This window comes from Topomyia yanbarensis, chromosome 2 (assembly GCF_030247195.1).
Source record: "Topomyia yanbarensis strain Yona2022 chromosome 2, ASM3024719v1, whole genome shotgun sequence".
NCBI classification, from domain to species: domain Eukaryota; kingdom Metazoa; phylum Arthropoda; class Insecta; order Diptera; family Culicidae; genus Topomyia; species Topomyia yanbarensis.
Genome location: NC_080671.1, coordinates 4,078,424 through 4,102,080, shown reverse-complemented (window position 1 = coordinate 4,102,080; position 23,657 = coordinate 4,078,424). Strand labels below are relative to the sequence as shown.

The 23,657-nt window shown below is 35.0% G+C and overlaps 1 protein-coding gene across 3 annotated transcripts in view; it reads left to right on the top strand.

Annotated features, from left to right (window-relative positions):
- The window catches only part of LOC131678280 (ETV5-related protein Ets96B-like), a 74,675-nt gene that overhangs the window by 31,268 nt on the left and 19,750 nt on the right, over positions 1–23,657 (top strand). For all 3 annotated transcript variants that reach the window (XM_058958317.1, XM_058958316.1, XM_058958318.1), the window contains exon 4: positions 19,931–20,068. In XM_058958317.1, the coding sequence (XP_058814300.1) occupies positions 19,931–20,068 (138 nt within the window). The remainder of the gene's footprint in view (positions 1–19,930; positions 20,069–23,657) is intronic.

Sequence of the window (23,657 nt, the reverse complement as noted above, 5' to 3'; positions counted from 1 at the left end):
TCAATGTGAGAATCCCTCCTCGCGAGACGGTTCCTTTTTGGACAACCGAGCCGGTGCCAGTGTCTATTGTCGTGAAATGAAATTAAACCAATCTCATTCGCTTGGTAGATATTGTACCGTATTCCAAGCAGAAATCTTCGCCATTCTGTGTGGCGTACACACGGCACTGCAACAGAAAAATTAAAAGACTCTGTTTTTGCTCTGACAGTAAGGCTGCTTTGAAAGCATTTAGTTTGGCAGATTCGAGATCAAAATTAGCAATCGCATGCCGAACTCATATCGAAAAACTCATCATTTCTGTGGGTACCTTCAACTGGAAATTAATGGACGACGGGCAAATTGGCTACGACTGACTTAGTTGGTCCAGAACCAGTTCTACCACTTTCGATAAGTTGGATAAAGCTCAAGATTCGCTCTTGGGCTGCATCCAAACATGCCAACCATTGGCATAGCTCGCAAACTTGCGGTGAAACAAAGACTTTTCTGATGGATGTGAGTCCAAATTTGCTGCATTTTTTCAACAACAATTGCAGTATTATGGTCAGGGCACTAACTGTAAATTTCGAACTCATTTAGCACATGGCTACTATTAGTGTGCTGAGTATTATTCCTGCGATCTTTGTGAATCTGATTACGGAAATCCATATCTAAGCTGATCAACTTTGACGAAAAAATCCGTACAGTATGCGTACTATTTCCCTGAGCATGGTGAACGATTTCGCTTCGTTGCGGTATGGTGTACGGATTTTTTCGTCAGAGTTGGCTAGCTTATACATATCATTTGATATCTCTTCGGGTGTCTTTTATTCCCTTGAGATTGAAGAATACTTCCGTATTGTCTATGTTCTCTGTGTCGTTTGTTTTCCTTATCCCTAACCCCTAACCCGTCAGAAAATGGTGAAAAGACAAATCACGGCAAGGTACAAATATCCGATCAACATGGGGAACATGCGATTTGAGCTAGTCGCTACTGATTCCTGAACTGTGGAATGATGACATATGGGGAACAGTGATTTTGTTTTGTTTTTGTGATCTATCTTAAAATGTGAGTGGGTTCCGATTTTCCACAGTAAACACTACTTAACTAGTGAAAAATCTATCGATTCAGGCCAATTTTGTAAAAATTATCTCATCTTACAGGATTGTAGTGTATACCCAACAAACAATTTAGCTGGATAAAAGCTTAAACAGTTCTTGATCAGCTTATTCTCTCGGATTAACAGCTTGTTCAGCTTTAATTGTTTGTTGGGTATGCATATATGGTGGTCCGATGTTACGCGATGATATAGTGCCTTATTTCGAAAACGAACGAATTTTGCCTTAATATAAATTCAATTAGAATCGTTAGTATATTAGTTCCTAATGTTTAAAGAATGCAATTTACAGGTAGAATATTCCACTATAGACGACGTCGTGTTTCATAGTTCCTACCCATGGGGTACACTGGTGACGTTTAGCACCGACTGTTTATTATCTAAAAAAAGTTATTTTCCGTGAATTTTACTAGCTGGAAAAAAATATATTTAATATAACAGCAGAGTGGAACCATGTACCACTTCTGGCTACACAAATAACATGTATTATCATCAAAATTAAATCGTAGAAAAATGTGCTTCACTGTTACCCCCTCTCCCCTACACGAGAACCTTAATTGCAACGATGTCACATTCAACCATCACTGTTACGCAAAACGAATATTTCTGCTTATTCTAACATACATAGTGTAGGTGATGGTACTGAAGATAGGCTACTTCCGTAAGTCAAGATCCATAATCCACCTCATGAAGATTCGGTCCTTTTGTCACCTACAACTTCACTCATGGCGTCAAGAATAAATGCGATGTTAACATTGTTCATAAGAAAATGAAAACTAGATCTAGAGGCTGTTAGTTGTGGTTCACTTTGCTCGTTTGTAGCTATGGCTCTGACAGAACTAGAAAATAAACTTTTGATTTCATGGTAATTTAAAATAAAAGTTTTGACAACCAATAGGTTCTTGAAGGCAATCGTAAAAAAAATTCCTTGGGTCTTTGAACTTTCCTAGGGAAAAAAATTGTTCCCAAAATCATGAATAAGGGATCATCCATAAATGACGTAGCATTATATGATGGAGGGGGAGTTTTGTATTTTGTGATGATGTGGGATGACAGGGGGGTAGGGGGTCATGTGCATGCTACGTAGCTTTTTTAAAGGGGAAAAACTTACATCGCTTTTTATTTTTTTTAAATTTTACGGGGACAAGGGGGGGGGGGAGAGTTACTGTCAAGCTACGTAATTACCAGGGGGGTACTTAGAGGTTTGTGACGAAATGATACGATGGGGGAGGGGGGTGTTAAAAATCGCTCAAAAAATGCTATGTCATTTATGGACGGTCCCTAAAGTGCCATGAATTCTGGAACAATCACGTTTTTACGTTATGAAACCAGGACCATGACCAAAATCATGGCTTTTATAATTATGTTCAATTTCCTTTAGTAATGCCCGCATAACGCTTTCATTAGAGGAAATATTTAATTTTGTTTTGTGAACTTCAGTCACGGTTTCCGCCAAGAACTAGTTTACAACTTTATGAACATTATTCATTAAACCAAAGGTTGACTCATAATTTTTTTCATACTTATAGGAATAATAGTCACGATCCAATATCCGTGCTCGTGAAATGACACAAGATCATGAAATAATATTCATGCATTCGTGAACTGGTTCATGATTCCTAATATATTAGTTACGATCCAATGTTCGTGCTCGTAAAATAGTTCACGGCATCATAAAATATTATTCATGTATTCGTGAACCGGTTCATGATACCTAGTTTAATAGTCACAACTTATCATTTGTTTTCGTGAAAAAGTTCATGCATTCGAGAACTGGTTCATGATTCCTATTCCATGAATATCCGTGCTCGTGAAATAGTTCACGAAATCATGCAATATTATTCATGTACTCGTGAACTGGTTCATGATTCCTAGTACATGATTTACGAACTATCTATTTGCGTGCTTGTTATATTTAGAAGATATTCCTAATCCTTTACAATTTTATGCAACATTGTAATGAAATTTTTACGTGAACTCTATCACAAAAGTTGGAGTATTATTCGTGGAATCATTTTTGTAGCAGGCACTTTTTTATAAAATATCCAGCTGCTAGCGACCAGTAACGAGCAGTAGATATAAAAACTATTAGAACCTCGAACATCGTTATTCATTTGATAAGGTTCATTGTGATTTCCGGACAGAAATCGAAAACTGCACTGAGAACTCCATATAGTGTGCGTGATATAGTTCACAGAACCAGATATCTCGAGAATAAGTATTATTTTAATGATCCAGTTCATATTGTCACGTTATTCCTAGTAAAAAAACCATTAGTGACAAAAAAAAATAATCGATCACGATAAGGCGGAGAGAATTTACGAATACCATGATAAAACTGCTGAGATGATGAACATTAGTTACACTCTTTGAAAATAAGCTTTAAAATAAAATATCATGATAACATGAACAGAAATTACAAAAATCGTGACTAAGATCCCGAAATCATTAACACAAATCACACAACTAGTGACAAAAATATCTAAAAGCGTGACTAAGATCCTGAAATTGCTCTATTCATGACTAAAATATCACGATAACATGAACAGAAGTTACAAAAATCACAACTAAGATCCTGAAATCATGAACATGAATCACCCAACTCGTGACACAAATATTCAAAATCATGACAAAAATCCTGAAATCATGAACATGAATCACTCTACTCATGACTAAAATATCACGATAACGTGAATGGAAATTACGAACATCGCGACTACGATCTTGCAATCATGAACAACGTTTGACTGTCGACTGTGTATTCCCAAATCATGAACAAGATTCCCAACAAAAACTAAATATATCCAAGGAACAACAACAGTAACCCAACCAAACATTCTAATGTAACGCCATGTATATATTCGGAGCGAACTGGTTCTTAGAAAACACAAATAGTTTCATGATTACGAGGTTTATTGTTCATAATTTCAGGAACTTGGTCACGGTTTTCGTAAATTGTAAATTCGAAATCGTGAACTTGAATTCATGAACGAATTCATGAACGGATTTTTTTCCGTGTAGAAGAGAATTTTGAAAAAAAATTGAAATGAAGCATTATAGTTTTAACACAAAGTTTGTTCCACCGTTCCAATTATTTCCAAATATTTCTTCACACCGATTTAATACGAACCCCAACTTCTGGTAATTTTTTTTATTTTGTTCTACTTCGCAGTCTAGTTCGGTTGGAAAATTCGATGGTCAAAATCTGTTTAAAGACCCAAATAAAAGTTGTTTTAAATGGTCACCAATAAATTTTTGTTTTACGAAATCTTCATTTATCATTAGCTCTCGACGTTTCGTGCATTTATGATTTTACATCAAAATTAAATTAAAAAATCCTTGGGACGAACTTTTTCTTTATTTTTTAACGGTTTTATATGTTTTGACATAGATGTTAACGTTTCGTGTTATATTTAGTCATTTTTCATGAAAGCAAAAATTTTCGATTTTTCGCATTTTATGTCTTCAGATATTAAAAATATCAAATTTCGACCGCAGCACCCCTAAACGATGTCTGTTCAATCTGCTTCGGTTCCTTTTTAGAAGCAATAAACATATCGTACCTGGCTCGATGGGAAACATCTGAAGTTCTCCATAGAAACTTTAACCTGTGAAACCGCATTCTATTTTTTTTAAATATTTCCACTCCAGGATTTCAGAGAATTTTTGTTTTTCTTCTTTATTTCTTTCAATTTGTTTCGCAGTATTTTCAACTCAATATGAGCTAGCACGTCCTTTAGAATAAATGGAACCATGAAGTTCCATGTTAGCAGTTGATTGAGTTTTCTATCCTTGTCTAAGACCTCTCTTCGCAACATTTTTTCAAGAAACTTATTCGAACTATTCAGACAATGGTCGTGACTTTGAATATTTTTCTTGTTTTCCTGATCATTCAAGGGATGTTGGTGTCAGTCACATTAATGTTCAAGATATCTTGTCTGGTCTCAATGATCTAGGTGCCCCTAAAGGCTCAAGACCTGATGGAATTCCACCTGCCATCATAAAGAATTTAGCAACTGAGCTCACGTCACATTTATTCTGGTTATTCAATAAGTCATTAGAATCCGGTATTTTCCCAAAAGACTGGAAAAAATCTTTTTAATACCTATTTATAAATCGGGTAAAAAATCTGATATTCGCAATTATCGTGGAATTGCCATTCTGTCTTGCTTTCCCAAACTTTTCGAATCCATCATAAATAAAAACATTTTCAACCAAGTCAAACATAAAATAACAAATTCACAACATGGATTTTTTAAAGGCCGTTCAACTAGTACAAGCCTTTTAGAATTTGTTTATTACTCGTTGAATGCCATGGATAAAGGAAATCATATAGAAGCTCTTTACACTGACTTCAGCAAAGCTTTCGATAAACTAGACATTCCCAAGTTAATTTTCAAGCTTGAAAAATTTGGAATCGAGACGAGACTCCTCAATTAGATTAAGTCGTAACTACCAGATCGCCAGCAAATAGTAAAGTTCTATGAGATGAAATCTGATATAATTAAAGTTACTTCGGGGGTTCCTCAAGGTTCACCCTTAAGACACTTCTTTTCATCTTATATGTCTACGACATCTCTCTTATTAAAAAAAAACATTGAAGCTCTCATATATGCGGATGATATGAAGCTATTTTTAGAAATTAGAAATAATAACGACTATAATGTTTTTTCACAAACACAAATCTTTTATACATGGTGTTGTAAATGTTTACTGGAATTAAATGTTAAAAAATGTAATCTCATAACTTCTAAAGAGAAACTATACAAATCTTTTGTATAGTGTGGAAGGTTTACGAGCAGATATCTTTCGATAATAGTTTTCACTCATGAGAGATTCCTTTAATCTTACTTTACTTCCGTGTATGCCCATCCTTCTCTCTTATAAATCCAAAGGCCTCTGCTTCACGAATATCTTGCAGGCCTGCTTAAATTCTCTTAGGTTATTAGTCCGCTTGGCGTATTCTGATAATGCGTTGAACAAATTGTAGCCTTTATAAAACCAGGAGTTCTGTGTACAAGATTTCTTAGCGCTCAACAATCTCAGATTGCCGGCTTATCTGGTTTCATACCGGTGCACATCTCTTCCATACACAACAGTGCTACACAGGTACTGCGGCGTCATTCCATTTAAAACTCTGAAGATGAAAACAAGTGTGTTATATTCAATACGTTGCTAAACTGACATCCATTGGAAACAATTGAGCATCAAATGTCGCGGAGTTAGTCTGTCACATCGTAGTAACAGTCGCATCACCTTGCTTTGTAAGATCTGCATTCGCTTACGCTGTTTCTTGGATGCTAAAACAAAATAGAATCACGGTAATCAAAATGGGAAGCTATTATGGTCTTGTAAACAGTTATCTTTGAGTCAAATGTGAGAAACCTATTAATCCTACAAAGAACGCCAAACTTTCTGGCAGCCTTCCGGATTGTATAGTTCACGTGCTCATTAAAATTTAGTTTTTCGTTCAATGTGACCCCAAGATATTTGATAGTTGCAACTCGTTCAACTATCTCTCCATCTATTTCAACTGTTGCAGTACTTTCATTCATCTGTCGCGTAGTTACAATCATATATTTGGTCTTGGAAATGTTCAGTTTGAGTTTTTTCCACTTCAACCAATCACTAAACTTCATCAGCTCAAGGTTCATTAGCCTGATGTACTCATCGAAACTATTCACGGTGTTCCTAAAACCGTTATTAACTAAAAAAACCGATTTAATCCACCTAGCAGTGAGATGAGACATTTCTTACACATATCACTGTTGGATCATTCATTAGTTTGCAGAACTCATGCGAAGTAGTAAATCAAAATTATCAAATACACGAATCAAATTATATTAGCTTAATTAATGAAAATTTAGACTATATTTAGAAATAAGTATAAGATTAATAGAATGAATTGACTCAAACTAACAAATTGAATTAAATGAATAAAATGAATCAAATTAATCAAATTAATCAAATGATTCAAGTGAAGCAAATGAATCAAAAGAATTAAATGAATCAATTTAATTAAAGGGTTCAAATGAATAAAATGAATGGAATGAACTAAGAAACTAAAATGAATAAAGAACAAATTAAATGAATAAATGAAACAAACGAACCAAATAAATAAAATGAAGTGAATTGACAAAATGAATAAAAAAGAAGAAAATGCATTGATTGAAATGATAAATTAATCGATGTTGTAAGGTTATAAATTTATAGAAAAAATAAATTGTGTCAGAAGCATTATTTGGATGAAATGAATAAAACTGAAAAAATAGTCAGGTTAATAAAATGTTCTTCATTTTAAACAAAATGTATGAAATGAATGAAAACAGGGAATAAAATAAGTGAAATGAATGATATGACTAAAATGCACGAAATGAATAAACTGATCAGAGTGAATCCAAATGATAAAACGAATAAAGTATATTAAGTGAACGCTGATTAACAAAATTAATAAAAAGATGCTGCATGAAACAATTAATTAAAATGCAATAATCATTTATAGTTAAAGTTAAAAAACATTTTTGAATAAAATAAGAAAATAGATAATCCAGATTGTACGAATTTGAGAACCATTACATCAGAAAGTTATGAAATGATTTTGAAAATTGTATCTTCCGAGGAAAGGCTAATTAATATACCGTGGGATCTCTAGGGCTTCTATCCTTTTTTTGTTTTAGTCTTTTCGTTTTTACGCTTCTTTACTTGACGGCGTCGTTTTAAGATTATTTAGTGTTTCAACATTATTGATAGACCTTAATTAGTTATCAGGAACCTGGAATGTTCAATTTGCTTTGGAAATCAAAGTTTACTTTTTGGTCATATATTCCCGAAAAATATTGTGCAGAATAGAATTTGCTGGTCCAGTAATTTAACGCGCAGTTGAATATAGTAAAGTGAGACAAGGTCACATGACACATTCTTTCGTGACGTTTACAACGATTTGACGAATCATCATTCGACAAATATGTCATAACTTTATCAAATTAACGCCTGCATCAAAACTTATTACAGATTCGGAAAGTAGACAAAATCTCACGAAAGCCCTTTGAACAGAGAGCAAAAGATGGAGAATGCGATTTGTAAAAGAGACAAGTAGATATTTCAAAGTTTTCATTTGAATTAAAATAAATAGTGTGAAGTGTCTAGGCTATGTCGATAGCATAAAAGGCGTGCATTCAGTTGATTATAATGCAGTCTCTTTCCAGTCATCCTTATAGCTTGCATATTGTTTCGTTCGGAATTCTCGTTCAGGAAATATGGATAAATAAGCCCTGTACAATCCAATACTGTGAAAAAGAAATGGTTCAAACTGTCAGGATGGCAAAAATGTAGTCAGATCAACTATCTGTCCAATGCATAAACTCTGATTGCAATCCTCGCTAATTTATTTGTACAATATGGAAAACTCGAACGAAACGTGTGCTGAATTATCCAATGCCTCACTACTAATTGTGACTTCCATTGAAACTTCAATTGAAGTGTACTCAGTATAGAGCAGATATGGACGAGGATAAGTTAGAAGACACCTTGTACTTGCATCCCCCATTGAGAGTGGGGACTTTAGGAGACTTCTTTTCCCGGATCTAATTCGTGGATATTTTTGGGCTTTGATCCGTTATTTTTCATGAAAGCTCATACCAATATAAAGTATGTGCATTTTCAATAATATCATCACAAAAAGGTGTTTTCAGTTTTCACATGACATATTTGAGCATATGTTTTATTCAAAATTCAATAGAGATACGAAGAGTTGAAATATCGCACGTGGAATGTCCCACCTCCCAGTTAAGCCACATATTTTTCTGAGATAGCTATGAATTTCCTTTATTATAGTGTTTATACAAGCTTTGAATGAAACAGAAATAAATTTGAGTTGATGTAGTTTTCGATGGTCACCTGTCTACCCATAGTGCAACGTTTCGAAATACCAATTCCACCTTGAAAATAGTCATAGTTTTCCCATAAGGCAAATATTTTGCAAATTTTCTCGGACTACAAATATTTTATTTGACATGTAGGATGTATTATTAAACTTGTTTCCGCGAGTCTCTTGGACACTAAAATGCAAAGAAAATAATAGGGCAACAGACAAAAAATAGTTTTGTTTTCTCAAACCTTCACAATTACATCGCACACATGAAATTAGCTTGAATATTAATAAAGATTAGCAGAGAATCTTATCACACAACTTAGAAATGGATAGAGAAATAGCAAGATAGATGTGAGTCGTGACAGTTGTTACCAACATGAAGAAAGAGAGAGAGTGAGATAGATATGGGGAGGGCATGTGAGGCCATGTCAGACCTTATTTTTAAAGATATATTATGCGATATATTGATTCCTTACATCCTTATTATAAATAATGTAAGTAGTAATTTTTGCGCTATAACCAATATAATCTAAATTTTGCAAAGAGCTAAATTTTTGCTAGAGTTTTGGGATTCAAAAATACAGTTTCTTTCGGTGATGCCACGAGTATAATTGTATGAGAAGTCTTATCTCACTACTAGGTGAATTACTTGATGATCTGTATAGTTATATACCATCCAATATTTACTTCACGATTGAACGCAACGCCTAATCCAAGGGATAAATACATGAACTCTAGAAAAAAAATCACTATGAACGCATTATTTTGTTTTTGTAGTGAACTTACATATTGATTTTTGAGAAATAGTTCAATTATTATATAGGTAATTCACAAAATGTTTTCAAAATCGAATTCCTTGAATCACGTAGATGTGTTTTCATACCCTGATGTTCAAAATCGGTTTAGTTTTGCCCCTAAAACATCAGTAAAGCAATACTCTATATGAAACGGTCTCCTTTTTAATTAGTGAAAATTGGTGAGCGAGGAATACAAATACAAAATGTTTAATATCTCCGTCGCTCGTGAGTGGATTTTGACAATATGTAGCTTGATAGAAAGGTTTTTACAAGGTTTCTAATTATGTGCAGTTTGCTGGACAACGTTGCTTTGTTTGAAAGTTATTTACTAAAAACCTGCAATATTTTGACAAAATGACCTATATCTCAGAAAGTAAACAACATATCGAAAAACAAGAATAATAGTGTCAAATGGCAACGTTAGGCCTTTCATTTGAAACTAGTTTCATTAAGATCGGTTAAGCCATTGCTGAGATAATTACATGACATTTTGTACATACATACATACACACATACACACACACACACACACACACACACATACAGACATTGTCTCAATTTGTCGAGCTGAGTCGATTGGTATATGAAACTCGGCCCTCCGGGCCTCGGAAAAAGTTTTCAAAGTTTGAGCGAATCCTATACATTTCTTTTGTAAGAAATGTAAAAATGACCATAAATTTGGCATACGGCATTCGAAAGATACAGTATCCAAGCATCCTCTCAGTGAATTTCAAAATGATCCATCGAGGGATTCGAGAGATATGGCGATTTGAAGTTTTATGATACGTTTCATAAGGCTACCAGCAAACACCCACGGGTTTGGTCCAATCTCTATAAACAAAAAAATATTTGTCTACTTATTTAGTACATGGCCTTCGAAAGATATAGTAATCAAGTATATTCCTTGTAAGTTTGAAAATATTTCATTGACGGAATCGAAATTTATAACGGTTTGGATGTGGTATGCGGTCATAGATGGGTTTTCTACCAGACTTCAAGCGTGAATCCATGTTTGTCCATTGACTATTTAGATCGTTTATACGTGTCGCGACTTTTGAAGGAAACCCTTACCATTTTATTACATAAATATAATGCACGAAAGGTGTTATTTATATGGTGCACTGAAAAAATATGGAAATAGGGTTGTCTACCAAACGTTAAATATAATGTGTAAATTAAAAAAAAATAGATGAAAATTGGAATGTTTACTTCAAAAGGCCATATCTCAATGGTATGTTGCCTGATTCTAATTCTTTTTTCATTATTGAACAGGTAGACGTTTAATCGTTAATTTTCATCAAGAAGAATATAAAATAGAGTTGTCTACATAAATAAATAGACAATGTAATTGGTCTCAACTATATGTATTATAATTATTTAGTGATTATTTTTGTATTAAAAATAGCGGCCTATCAATTTTTATATACTAGTTGATTGCAATAGCTGTTTACTACAAATTATGGATATATGACCAGCGACCAGCGAATCACAGTCGTGATTCGCTGGTCGCTCAATTTTTAACAGGAGCCGCTTTTTAGTTGGACCTCCGCTAGTTGGTCCATTGCATGTCTGAATGTCAAATTCTCATGTTAAATTCAATTCGACAATAAAACTGACAATAGTTAGAGATATGAGCAGATGAACTTGTACTAATAACATCCCCTTTGATCCCCTACTAATAACATCCCCCAGTTTTAACATCTGTCAACCCAACCAGCGAATCACGATTGTACAAAATTTGCAACAAAAACCGTATCATAACATAAATTGATCTGAATCAGCAAATACCTTCATATTTTTGAATATATGTATTGAATTTATGGTTTTATTTTTCCATGATTTGTTTGCGTTCGTTGCATTCAACTAATGTATAGAAATTGATAGGTCGTCGTTTTGAATATAAAGATAGTTACTAAATAGTGATAATACATATAGTTGAGGACAATTAAGTTGTCTATTGTTTGAAGTAGCCAACTCTATTTTATATTCTTCTTGATGAAAATTAACGATGAAACGTCTACCTATTCAATAATGAAAAAATAATTAGAATCAGTCAACATACCATTGAGATATGGCCTTTTGAAGTAAACATTCCAACTTTCGTCTATTTTTTTGTTAAATTACACATTATATTTAACGTTTGGTAGACAACCCTATTTTCATATTTTTTCAGTGCACGATATTAATAACACCATTTGAACATTATATTTATGTAATAAAATGGTAAGGGTTTCCTTTAAAAATCGCGACACGTATAAACGATCTAAATAGTCAATGGACGAACATGGATTCACGCTTGAAGTCTGGTAGAAAACCCATCTATGACCGCATACCACATCCAAACCGTTATAACTTTCTATTCCGACAATGAAATATTTTCAAACTTGCAAGGGATATACTTGATTACTATATCTTTCGAATGCCATGTACTAAATAAGTAGGCAAATATTTTTTTGTTTATAGAGATTGGACCAAACCCGTGGGTGTTTGCTGGTAGCCTTATGAAACGTATCATAAAACTTCAAATCGCCATATCTCTCGAATCCCTCGATGGATCATTTTGAAATTCACTGAGAAGATACTTGGATACTGTATCTTTCGAATGCCGTATGCCAAATTTATGGTCATTTTTTTTAGTTAATAACGGTTTTAGGAACACCGTGATTACCGATGATAAACAAAACTGTGTCATCGGCAAACAAGTTTATTTTCACATTTTCCAAAATGTTTCTCATGTCGTTAATGTATAGGATAAACAAAAGTGGTCCTAGTACACTACCCTGTGGTACACCAAGGATAATTTCGGCTTCCGATGATGTAGCGCGGTTGTACCTTGTAACTTGCGTACGTCTTGCTAAGTAACTGCGAAACCACTCAAGCGCATTTCCTTTTACACCATATTAATCCAAAACGCAAATCAGTTTACGGAGATAAATTGTTTCAAATGCTCGTTTCAAGTCAACAAAACTGTCAAGACAACTTTTCCATTCTCAATGGCCTGCTTCCATTTCAACAATAAGAGATTAAGCGCTGTTTCACACGAATGATTTTTCCGAAATCCTGATTGTTCACACAACAGTATACCAGCACTATCTACATAGCCCATCAATTGCTCTTTGACGACCGTTTCTAAAACTTTCTCATAGATCGGTAGCATATTTATCGGCCTGTGATCCTCTGCTCGTGATGCATTTGGAACTTTTGGAACTGGAATTACAACCGTCTTCTTCCACGCTTCCGGAAAAACATCTTGCCAAAGTGACTCATTAACAACTGTTAACAGTCTATCAGCAATTATGTCAAACGCATCCACCAGCACCCGCTTAGTAACATTGTCCGTTCCCGAACAATTTTTAAAGTCCGAGACTATTTCTTTAAGTTTAAGCATATTGATAGGCTTGAAAACAAAACTGATTTTCGGTTACCTCGCTTTCCTCCACTAGTCGTCCTGTAGGTGGTGGAATAATTTCGTGAATCTCTTCAACGCTTTTGATAAAAAACTTATTAAGTTTTTCTGTCGTAACTTCGTCAGAATACACCTCGTCGGAGCCATAAAAAAATAACCTTTGAATTTTTCCCATCTCCAGGTTTGATAAGAGCTTTTAAACATTTCCAGAGCTTTTTGGAGTCGCCAGCACATTCATTTATTTCTTGCTGAACGGATAGGTTTTTTGCTAAACGAAGTTCACGCACATAGTTGTTGCGGAGGATTTTATAAGCCTGCCCGCTCTCTGAGCTTTTTGTTTCTTTAAATAATCCATACGCACTATCTCTTTGGGATTTTATCGATGCCAAACGAGGTCCAAACCATTTATTTGGTCTGGAGGAATTATTTACACGAACTTCGGTTAATTGAGCTACTGCACTTGTAAGAGCGGAACTAAGAACTTTGGCTTTTCCTTCCACTGATGCTATATCATTCAAAAGCGTTCTATCGCTTCTGAGAATGCTTTGTAGTTTTTGTCTAGAGTACATTTTCCATGAAACATGTGGGCTATTTCGATCTGGCAAGTACAACTTTGGAGGACCAATAAAAGCTACTGCGATTGTCTCATGGTCAGTGATTTTCCACCCTTTCTAAAATTTTAGCTTTGCACTCCTTAATATTGGAGAAAACCAAGTCAATCAAACTACTGCTTCTGAGGCAAACACGGGTATGTTCCGAAACTTTCATTCCTACGCCATCTACTATTGTTTTCAGTTCTCGAGAATAACCACGTTCACCCCACTGGATATTTAAATCTCCACCAATGATATTTATTTTCTCCTCCGAAAAAATTTCCTGTAACCAATCTTCAACCGCTTCCAGGAAATCTCGGTGGCTTCCACTAGGTGAATGGTAAACTCCTCCATTGACACCCGGAAAACTAGAATGCTTAATTTCTACTGCCAAAAACCAGTTATCGCCGACCGTTTTGTTGGAAACTGTTTCAAATTCAAGACAACCAACTATGTACATCAAAACCCCTCCAGTATGCACCGATCTGGAAAAACAACTCGCCAATTTATACCCTAAGATGGAAAACTCATCCATATCTCGGGTTTGAGTCAAATGGGTCTCTGTCAATACAACTAGCTTTGGTTTCACACGGCCAATAAGAACACGGAAAACAATCAGTTCATAAATTCATGAACAAAAGATCATGATTTCGTGAACTGAACGATTTACGAAAATCGTGACCAAATTCCTGAAATTGTGAATAATAAACCTCGTATTCATGAAACTATTTGTGTTTCTAAAAAAACTAGTTCACCCCAAGTACATACATGGCGTTATATTCGAATGTTTGGTTGGGTTATTGTTGTTGTTCCCTAGACATGTTTAATTTTTGCTATAATTCTTGTTCATAATTTGGGAATACACAGCCGACAGTCAAACGATGTTCATGATTTCAGGAGTTTATTCGCGATTTTTGTGATTTCTCATCACATTACCGTGCTATTTTATTCATGAGTTTGCTATCGGATTTTTCTGGCGGGATTTACATTCATTGTCGCACATTTCGTAATTTCTATTCACGTTATCGTAATATTTTAGTCATGAGTAGAGTGATTCATGTTCATGATCGCAGGATCTTAGTCACGATTTTTGATATTTTTATCGCGAGTAATGTGATTTATGATCATGATTTCAGGAACTTTGCCATGATTTTCGTGATTTCTATTTACGTTGTCGTGATATTTTAGTCACGAGTAGAGATATATGTTTGTTTATGTTCTTGATTTCAGGATTTTAGTTACGGTTTTTGACATTTTCGTCACGAATAGTGTGGTTTACGTTTATGATTTCAAGATCTTAGTCACGATTTTCGTAATTTCTGTTCAGGTATCCTGATATTTTGTTATAAAGCTTACTTTTCAATTTGATAGATGACATCACACTGAACCTTATTAAATGAATAACGTTGTTCGAGGCCCAAATAGTTTTCTTATATCTACTGCTCGTACCTATTACTGGCCGCTAGAAGCTGATCATTTCATGAAAAAGTGCATGGAACAGAAATGATTCCACGAATATTACCCCAAATTTCATTACCATTCATTGCATTACCATGTTGCATGAAATTGAAAATGATAAGGAATATATTTTAAATATTAGAAGCACACAAAATATATCGTAAATAATGTACTATGAATCATGAACTAGTTCACGAATCCATGAATAATATTTCATAATTTTGTGAACTATTTGACGAGTACGAATTGTCAAACGTATATTAGAAATCATGAACCAATTCACGAATACATTAATAATATTTTATGATTTCGTGGACTATTTCACGATCACGAATGGTAAGTCGTGACTATTATACTAGGATTCATGAACCAGTTCACGTGTACATGAAAAATATAATTTTGTGATTTATTTCACGGGCACGCATGATCCGTCGTGACTATTATACTAGGAATCATAAATTAGTTCACGAATACCTGAAAAATATTGTATGATTTTGCGAACTATTTCACGTACACGGATACAAGATCGTGACTAATATATTAGGAATCATAAATTAGTTCACAAGGATTGAAGGGATTAATGAATAAAATTCCGAGTTTCGTGAATTATCCAGAATGTTTTGATTTTGTGGACTAATGTTCCTAAATCTATGAACAACATCATGAGTTAACCTTTGGTTTTATGATTTATATTTATAAAGTTGTGAACTAGTTCACGTACAGAAAATAGATTTGGTAGTGACATGGCGGAAACCGTTACTAAATTTTTCAAAACAAAGACAAATATTTTGTCTACACGTTGTTAGCTTCACAGTACAGAGAAAACTTGAAGAACACATACCAACGTCTCCATTCTGTCACGCATATGATCGCTGCTACAGTGATGAAAAGTTTATATAGCTCATTCGAACAGCTACCCATCATGTGTCGCTATGGCCTATGGTGTAAATAGGCGTTTTAATGAGTAGATGTTTGTGAATTCGGGTTCAGATGCTACCCGTTAGCTTTTTTTTAGTAAGGCTTAGTTTTCAACACATACATACAAACAGAATAAAACTGCGGGAAAGTGGTACAAAGCGAAAGACGTCAATATCGATACTGAAATACCGGCGCGGCGGTGGGGAGCCAAATGATATTATCTCACTCATTATTAGTGTGAAGCGTATATATGCCATTTTACTAGTCAGCGAGTACATGTCGTCATGGAACGGGTTGTAACGAGGTGTTTTTAGCGAATAGATGTTTATCGGCTCTAATCTAGGAATTTGACGGTTGGATTTTTTTACTAGAAGTTTCAGGTCAGCTATTTATAGCAGCGGAGAAAAGAATTGAACAAAACAAAATGCAGTGAGTGGGGGACATGTAGGTTTAAGCTGAAGAAGAAGCGAATCTTTTGTGAGATTCGTAAGCAGCAATTTGATACGAAACAAAATACTAACAAAGGCTCGTTGTGTGTGAGTGTGTGTTATCGATTTTTTACATGAGCGTTGCGTTCATCTCGAACTAGTTTACGAATCCATGAATAATATTTCATAATTTTGTGAACTATTTGACGAGCACGAATTGTCAGACGTATACTTGGGATCATGAACCAGCAGAAAAACAAACTAAACAATAGGCGAATACTTATCTGCGATAATGCGGGTACAAAACTTTCCACTGTTTTCGTCGATAACTCCAGATCCGTGTGAAGACAGTAGTGACGACTTTAACACTAATTTGAGCAGAAAACAAATTACGGCCTCCGTGTCAATTACATTAGGGAATCAAATCGTTCAGAAATGCGAAAAAATAAGAGATTTAAGATATCTTAGACAAAAAATAAAATTTGTGGAACATTACAACACAATTGTTCATAGAGCTAGTAATATGCTTAATTCTATTAAACGCTTCGGATATCACTTTCAAAATCCTTACACAATTAAAACTCTTTACGTAGCATATGTTTGGTCAATTTTAGAATATTGTAGTATTGTTTGATCACCATTCATAAAAAAAACACGAAGTCAATTCAAAAGCAGTTTCTATTATATGCATTGCGCAAGTTAAGATGGACAGCATTCTCTCTTCCATCAATGAAGCACGTTGTATGTTGATAGATATTCAAACATTGAAAGAACGTCGGGACTATGCTACGATCTCGTTTCTAAACGATATCGTCATGCAGCGTACTGACTCATCTTACGTGTTGTCAAAATTAAATTTATATGCTCCTACTCGTCAATTACGCAATAAAAATTTGTTCGCGATAGGTCATCACCGCACAGATTATGCTTAATTCGGACCACTAAACCAAATGATGGCTGTGTATAACGAGCATTGTGAAAGTATTGACCTTACCATGCCCCGAACAAGTTTAAAAAAGTTTTTCAACTGTTTGCGAAATCATAGTACATGGGAATAGTATACAGTATAGTATATAAACAATTACTGTTTGTGTAATGTAGTCTACAATTGATTGACGGGTAAATAAAAAAAAATTCTTGCAATTCCTTGATATCTCCAAAAGCCACCTACAGCACTCCAGCATATCGGGAATTTTTTGACACGAAATTTCTTGCAGACGGCATGGGGCATGACTTACATAGTTTCCCGTAGATCGTAGCAGCCTGAAAAGAATACCGTTTATGATCCTGTCATCTAATCATATAGTCGGCAGGAGCAAAAAGCTAATACAATATTGTTCAAAATGCGGTGATCAGTGGCGTAGCCAGAAATTTGGTTTGGAGGGGGTTTTGATGAGAATCGCAAATTTTTTGAAAAAATGCTAAAATTTAATATGAGTTTGATAAATTATTGAAAACTCAAAAACTTAAGTAGTCTAACAGATATCATTCCAATCTACAAACAAGAAGGATCAACATGGAACAGTTTTCAAACCTCTATAGGTTATTTTCTTGTATAAAATGTCAATGAAGTCAAAAATTGCGATCTTTTAAAGTGGGATAAATGATCTAAAAAATTTTCAACGTTCAAGATCACCTAATATAATAATCCTAGACTTTGAAGGTTTGACAACTTCGGGAAGTTATCAACATAAAACAGCGCCTGCTTTGATATAGAAATTTTAGTGATTAATTCTCATAGAGGTAATTATGGTGAATTAATTTTTCAAAAATATTAAGAGACATGGTGCCTTCAGCAAAGTTTTTGATAATGTCATTTCAAACAATTTTGTTGAAAATATGAAGGCTACATGAATTCAACATATAGGGATTTAAATGGACTGGGCCTGCTATATTTCTCCTTAGTGAAGAAAAATTTAGGTGAAAACTATTTTTTTCTGCGCTACGGATAAAATTGTTTGAAACAATCATTGCGAGTTGAGAACACAAAACCTATAACTAAATTATGAATGGATGGAACTGAAACTTGCGTTTCGACTTCATCTCATCAGAATCCGACACTAACTTGGTGGGCGGACTAAGCCAGCGCCGAATTGATGCTAGCTCCTGAAAATGGAATCACTCTTTGTGTTTTTGAGTCCTTTAAACCCTGGGAATTATTTTTTTTAAATCCAGTTCCCTTATTTTTTTTTGTAAGCTTCAAAGGCACCTTGAACGCAATGTGAATTTATTATTTAATTACCGCAGAAGTGATTTATCAAATACAGTAAGTTCAGAATAGCTTGTTGTAAAGGTTTTCTACTACTATATTTCGATACTCTGAATATGTGGGATATTTATGTCTTTGACAAAGTTTTTTGAAATAGCACTTTCGAAAACTTTTCTGGAGCCATTAAGTCTCGACTCAAATTTGCTTTAAGAGTAATTCTTCTCTATAATTACTTCTAGGAGGATTAACCGTCAAAATTATTCTATCAGCAGATGAACAGTTTTACGTTTTGAAATTCTTCAATGTTACTTAACAATTTGGCAGTTTCGAATGAATGTGATCGTGACCGTTAAAAATTTATCGAGCATTAATTTTACTTTTCTTCATTAGTCAACCTCACAACTTGCAGTATTAGTACGTAGCACACAAAATTTTAGTACGCCATTCATTGCATGCTGCTAAGAGGCTATTCATATAGTTGATAATACAACAAAAATCCAATGCTCCTAAAACCGATCCTGACCTGCTGGAGACAAAATTACATCAGCTTTCAACTAGTTTCTGAAATGTTATTCTTGTTGTTAACTATACTGAATTGTTGTCTAAACTCTACACAATCTAAAAAAATACATTTTTAGCAAATGTTGAAATGTAAACAAGCTTGTGTTTTATATGCAATCAACCTATTCAAATTTAGATTCCCATTCGAAAAATTGTCTCTAATCCATATTTTGAAGCATCTTTCCAAAAATGAGCTCATAATAATTCAGACAGTTATTTTATTTTACATTGAAGTAATTTGACAACTATGGGATTTTGGCTAAGAGATAAGTTACAAGATCCCCTTCCCACAATTTTCCAAAAGTTCTCATGACGCTTTAAACACACTTCTCAATGTAGTGATCAGAGAATATTTTTCCAAAAATATTTTGTGAAATATTAAATTAAATTCGTCAGTATCAATTTTTTTTTTCAATCCAATTAATTTTGGTTTGGGGGGGGTTTTAACCCCCAAAACCCCCCCCCCCCCCTGGCTACGCCACTGGCGGTGATTATGCTGTTCGGGACTAGTATATCAACGTTTAAAAGATGAAAAGAAACTTGCAATCTTCATACAGTAGACTAAAATTGTCCCATCTTTTCAAACGTCTCTGCAGGTAAAACCCTTCGGAATGAGCGCTCGGCTTTCTTCGATTTCACCGCAACCCCTGCAACGCACCCGGCAGCAGCAGCCGCCGCCTACTGTTACCGACTTTCGACGCCACCCCAGCTAGTGAAACGTGAACCCGGCGACGGTAAGTGATAGAAGTAGCAAAAATAACACACAAAACTCGCGATTTTCCGGATGGTACGCGTCGGAGAACGCAAATTGACTTTTAAATTGAGTGACGAAAAAATTCCCACACTCAGTCCAATCGCACCAGATGAATAATCTCAAATCAAAATTGCCGCATAATTTAATTTTACACCCCCTCTGGGAATGAGTCCAAGTACATCCTGTGCCAATTTACACCCCACCGACCGAAAAGTAAAATACCGACAGTGACTTCCGTTGCTTTTCTTGTACAATACAAGAAAAACATGTTTCTTTTGCCTTCGATTGAGTTCCACCCTCAAACATATAATGTATACATATTGCGCCACGCATCGCCTTTTCATTCCATAGCCTCCTACCACTTGTTAGCTTTTCCACTTGTCACTGTTCGCTTTTGTGTGTGAAATCCTATACAATCCAGTTCCAGCAGCGTACAAGTTATTATATGTGCTTTGAGGGAGAATCATCCTTGAAAAGGATCACGAAAGTGACAAATTCAATTTCGTTTAATGAAAATCAAATTGCTACACCGTTTTCGTTGCGGTATTATAAGGTATAATTCTCGAACGAAAGTTACATTATATCGCGCTAAGTCAAAGTCAATGGATAAATTCTGCCCAGGGCGCGAAAAATGGAAATGTAGTTTTTGGATTGCCAAACAAAAAAAAATCCGTCGCTGGTTTACTTGAAAAATTAATATTCAGTTCTCGTGCGAAGCAGACTTTTCCTTGCATATTCTTTTTTTCCCGTAACTTGCAAATCTGCGGTCTGTCGCGGTTTCAGTGGTTTTGATTAATCTGATTGGCGATGGATTAGCGAGTATTGAAAAATAACAATCGAATTTTCAATTGAGAATTTATTATCCGCTTTTCTATATGCTCTTCATTGGAGTAAACCGATGATGTTGGATGTTTGCTTTTGGAGAAGTGAAAGAAATAAAAATACGAAATGAAAACAAGTAATTTTTTATTTAATTACCAACACTATCTAAAAGGTACTTAAATGCAACATTAAGGCAAACATTGTTTAATTATAATAAATTTCAACATAATAAAAACAATCCATTAAAACTCCGTTGTCCTGTTTTGTTCTAACCACAAACCTGTCCACCCTAATCCCCACCCGCTAAACATTAATTTACAGCATCATTTCATTTATATCAATTATTGAGTACGAACAATTAGTTTCCCATTTCACGGTTGTAACTCGCTTCCCTCAATTGTTTCGCTGCATTAATAGCTGGTAGGATCACCACATCCAAGCAGGCACCGACTGGCTGGTATTCTGATTCGCGTCATCACTCATTCAGTGCAATACCCAAAGCCTTGTGAAGCCCTTTTCGTAGTCGTGTAACCCTTGGGAAAGGGTTATAACTCCCTTTCGGTCGACCAGCGCTAATGCTAATATTTTTGGTTGTTTAAAATTTCATGATGTTTTGTGTGCTTGATAAGGGAGAGGATGATGAAGTTACCATTTAGCATTATCGCTTCAAATATGTTTGCCTTTTGTAAACAGCATTGAAACTGATGCTCGAGTCAAGTTGTACTCTCCCTTCGTTTCGGTGAAGTACCGTCAGAGGGGAACACTTTGTACACTTTAAATTATTATTTTTAAACTATATTCCAAACGTTTTCGCAAAATTTTTATATTCATTCTCAGCACACTTTTTGTTATTACAAACCGAAAAAATGCGACGACTGACACATGAAACCAGTGTTTTCTCCAGAGCAGAAAATTTTATACAGAACTACCGTGTAATTAACGACAACATAAAGAGTACAACACCACGTCTAGTAACGGTATAGATGGTTTTGATCCTATGTTGCAACACGAGGGTTGATAATGTTAATGAGAATTTTCCACTAGGCTAACCAACAGCTAAAGAATTAGGGTTGTATGTTGGTAAATGAGGTATATCTGTTCGTAAAAAAACTGACCTTACTGCTGGGGTAATTGTGATAGCCTAATTCTGCAAAAAGAAAGTAGCAGGAGAAGCTGCCCTGAAGTTTATTAATATTAATTATCTACCTAAAGGCAGTGTTTCCAGTAGGTATCAGTTTGATCGCGAATTCGATGAAAAGTAACGACATCTAGTCACAGCCTACTGTTGCTTTATTGGGAATTAGGAATGAGGATGAATGAATTCAATCAGGTCATACCCCTTCTGTTCGAAGACCTCTTCACTCACTTCAACCCAGTCATTTTCGCTGAGTAAATGCCACTTTTACTGAGATTTTTTCTGACTGCTTGCCTGAGCAAATTTCGGTAAAAGATGTGAAAAAATACTAATAATCGACAAAAAAGGGTGTCATTCTCACGCATAATTTTTTAACGGGACCGCTTGCAAAATACTGGGTTATCGCATCACGATGTTCGAAAACTGATAAATATACATCATTCCATCAACTTAAACGGCTTTCAAAAGTACCACAAACGAGTCACAGGGGACCATAAATACAGGTAGAATCCGAACATTTCAACAAAGAATTTGGGCAAAAAAATATGTTTTGCAAACAATCCGGATTGAAAACGTATAAGGTACAGAACTTTCCAAATCGAATCCACTAAACTGTTATGAACTCCGCTCGATCGAAAATTTTTGGGCTGTGATTAAGTGCGAACTTCGAAAAACGAAAAAAAGGCGAAGGACAAGAAATATGATTAAAGAAAAACAGAGAAAACGTCCCAGAAACTACTGCTTGAGCACTATTTAATGAAGCGGGTTAATCAAAAAAGTCGAGTATTTTACTCAAACTCATAAAATTAAAACGACATATGTAAGCTGAAAAAATACATATACTGAACTACTGCAAAACTTTGGTTTGGTTTCATTTCGTCAACCATAACCGATCCATCAATCTAAAGTGTTGCAATAATAATTAACTATGGCGACATACAACACGACGTATAGACTTATAGAAGCATTAGAATGTAAATTTATATAGGCGGCTGCGAAACCAAGGTACGACTACATGATTTGACACCACGAACATGTGATATTACAAAATTCAATCTTTCGTACCTGGACTGTGATCGAATTATGAAAAATTATGCACAGAAATTGATAACGAAATTTTAATCTATGACAACCAAATTCGAAATAAAGATTTTAATATAAATACCTGAACCACAGATGGTTGCCAAATTTGTACCTGCATTGCAAAAACTGGATTCAGCACCTCCAAATCAATAGCCAGCAGCATCGACGAGGAAGCTTATACTGAAGACGGCGGCGGAAGAAAGTCTCCTCACGCAATAGCAAGTTGCGGGCTCGAGATCTGCCTAACACTAATAGGCGTTCTCAGCGGCGTAGCCAGGAAATGGGGGGGGGGGATTTCAAACCCCCCAAAACCAAAATTATTTGAATTGAAAAAAAATGGAGGTAACCAGTTGAAATAGTCTCGAAAAACTTGGTGTCTTCAGTAAAGCTTTCGAGAATTTTATTACAAATAACGTGGCCAAAGACACGAATTCTTATGTTACTGTATATGATCAATCTCTTCTGCTGTTAATAAACAATAAAATAAACATTTTATCCAAGCCATGTGTCTATGAAGCTTACAGTAAAA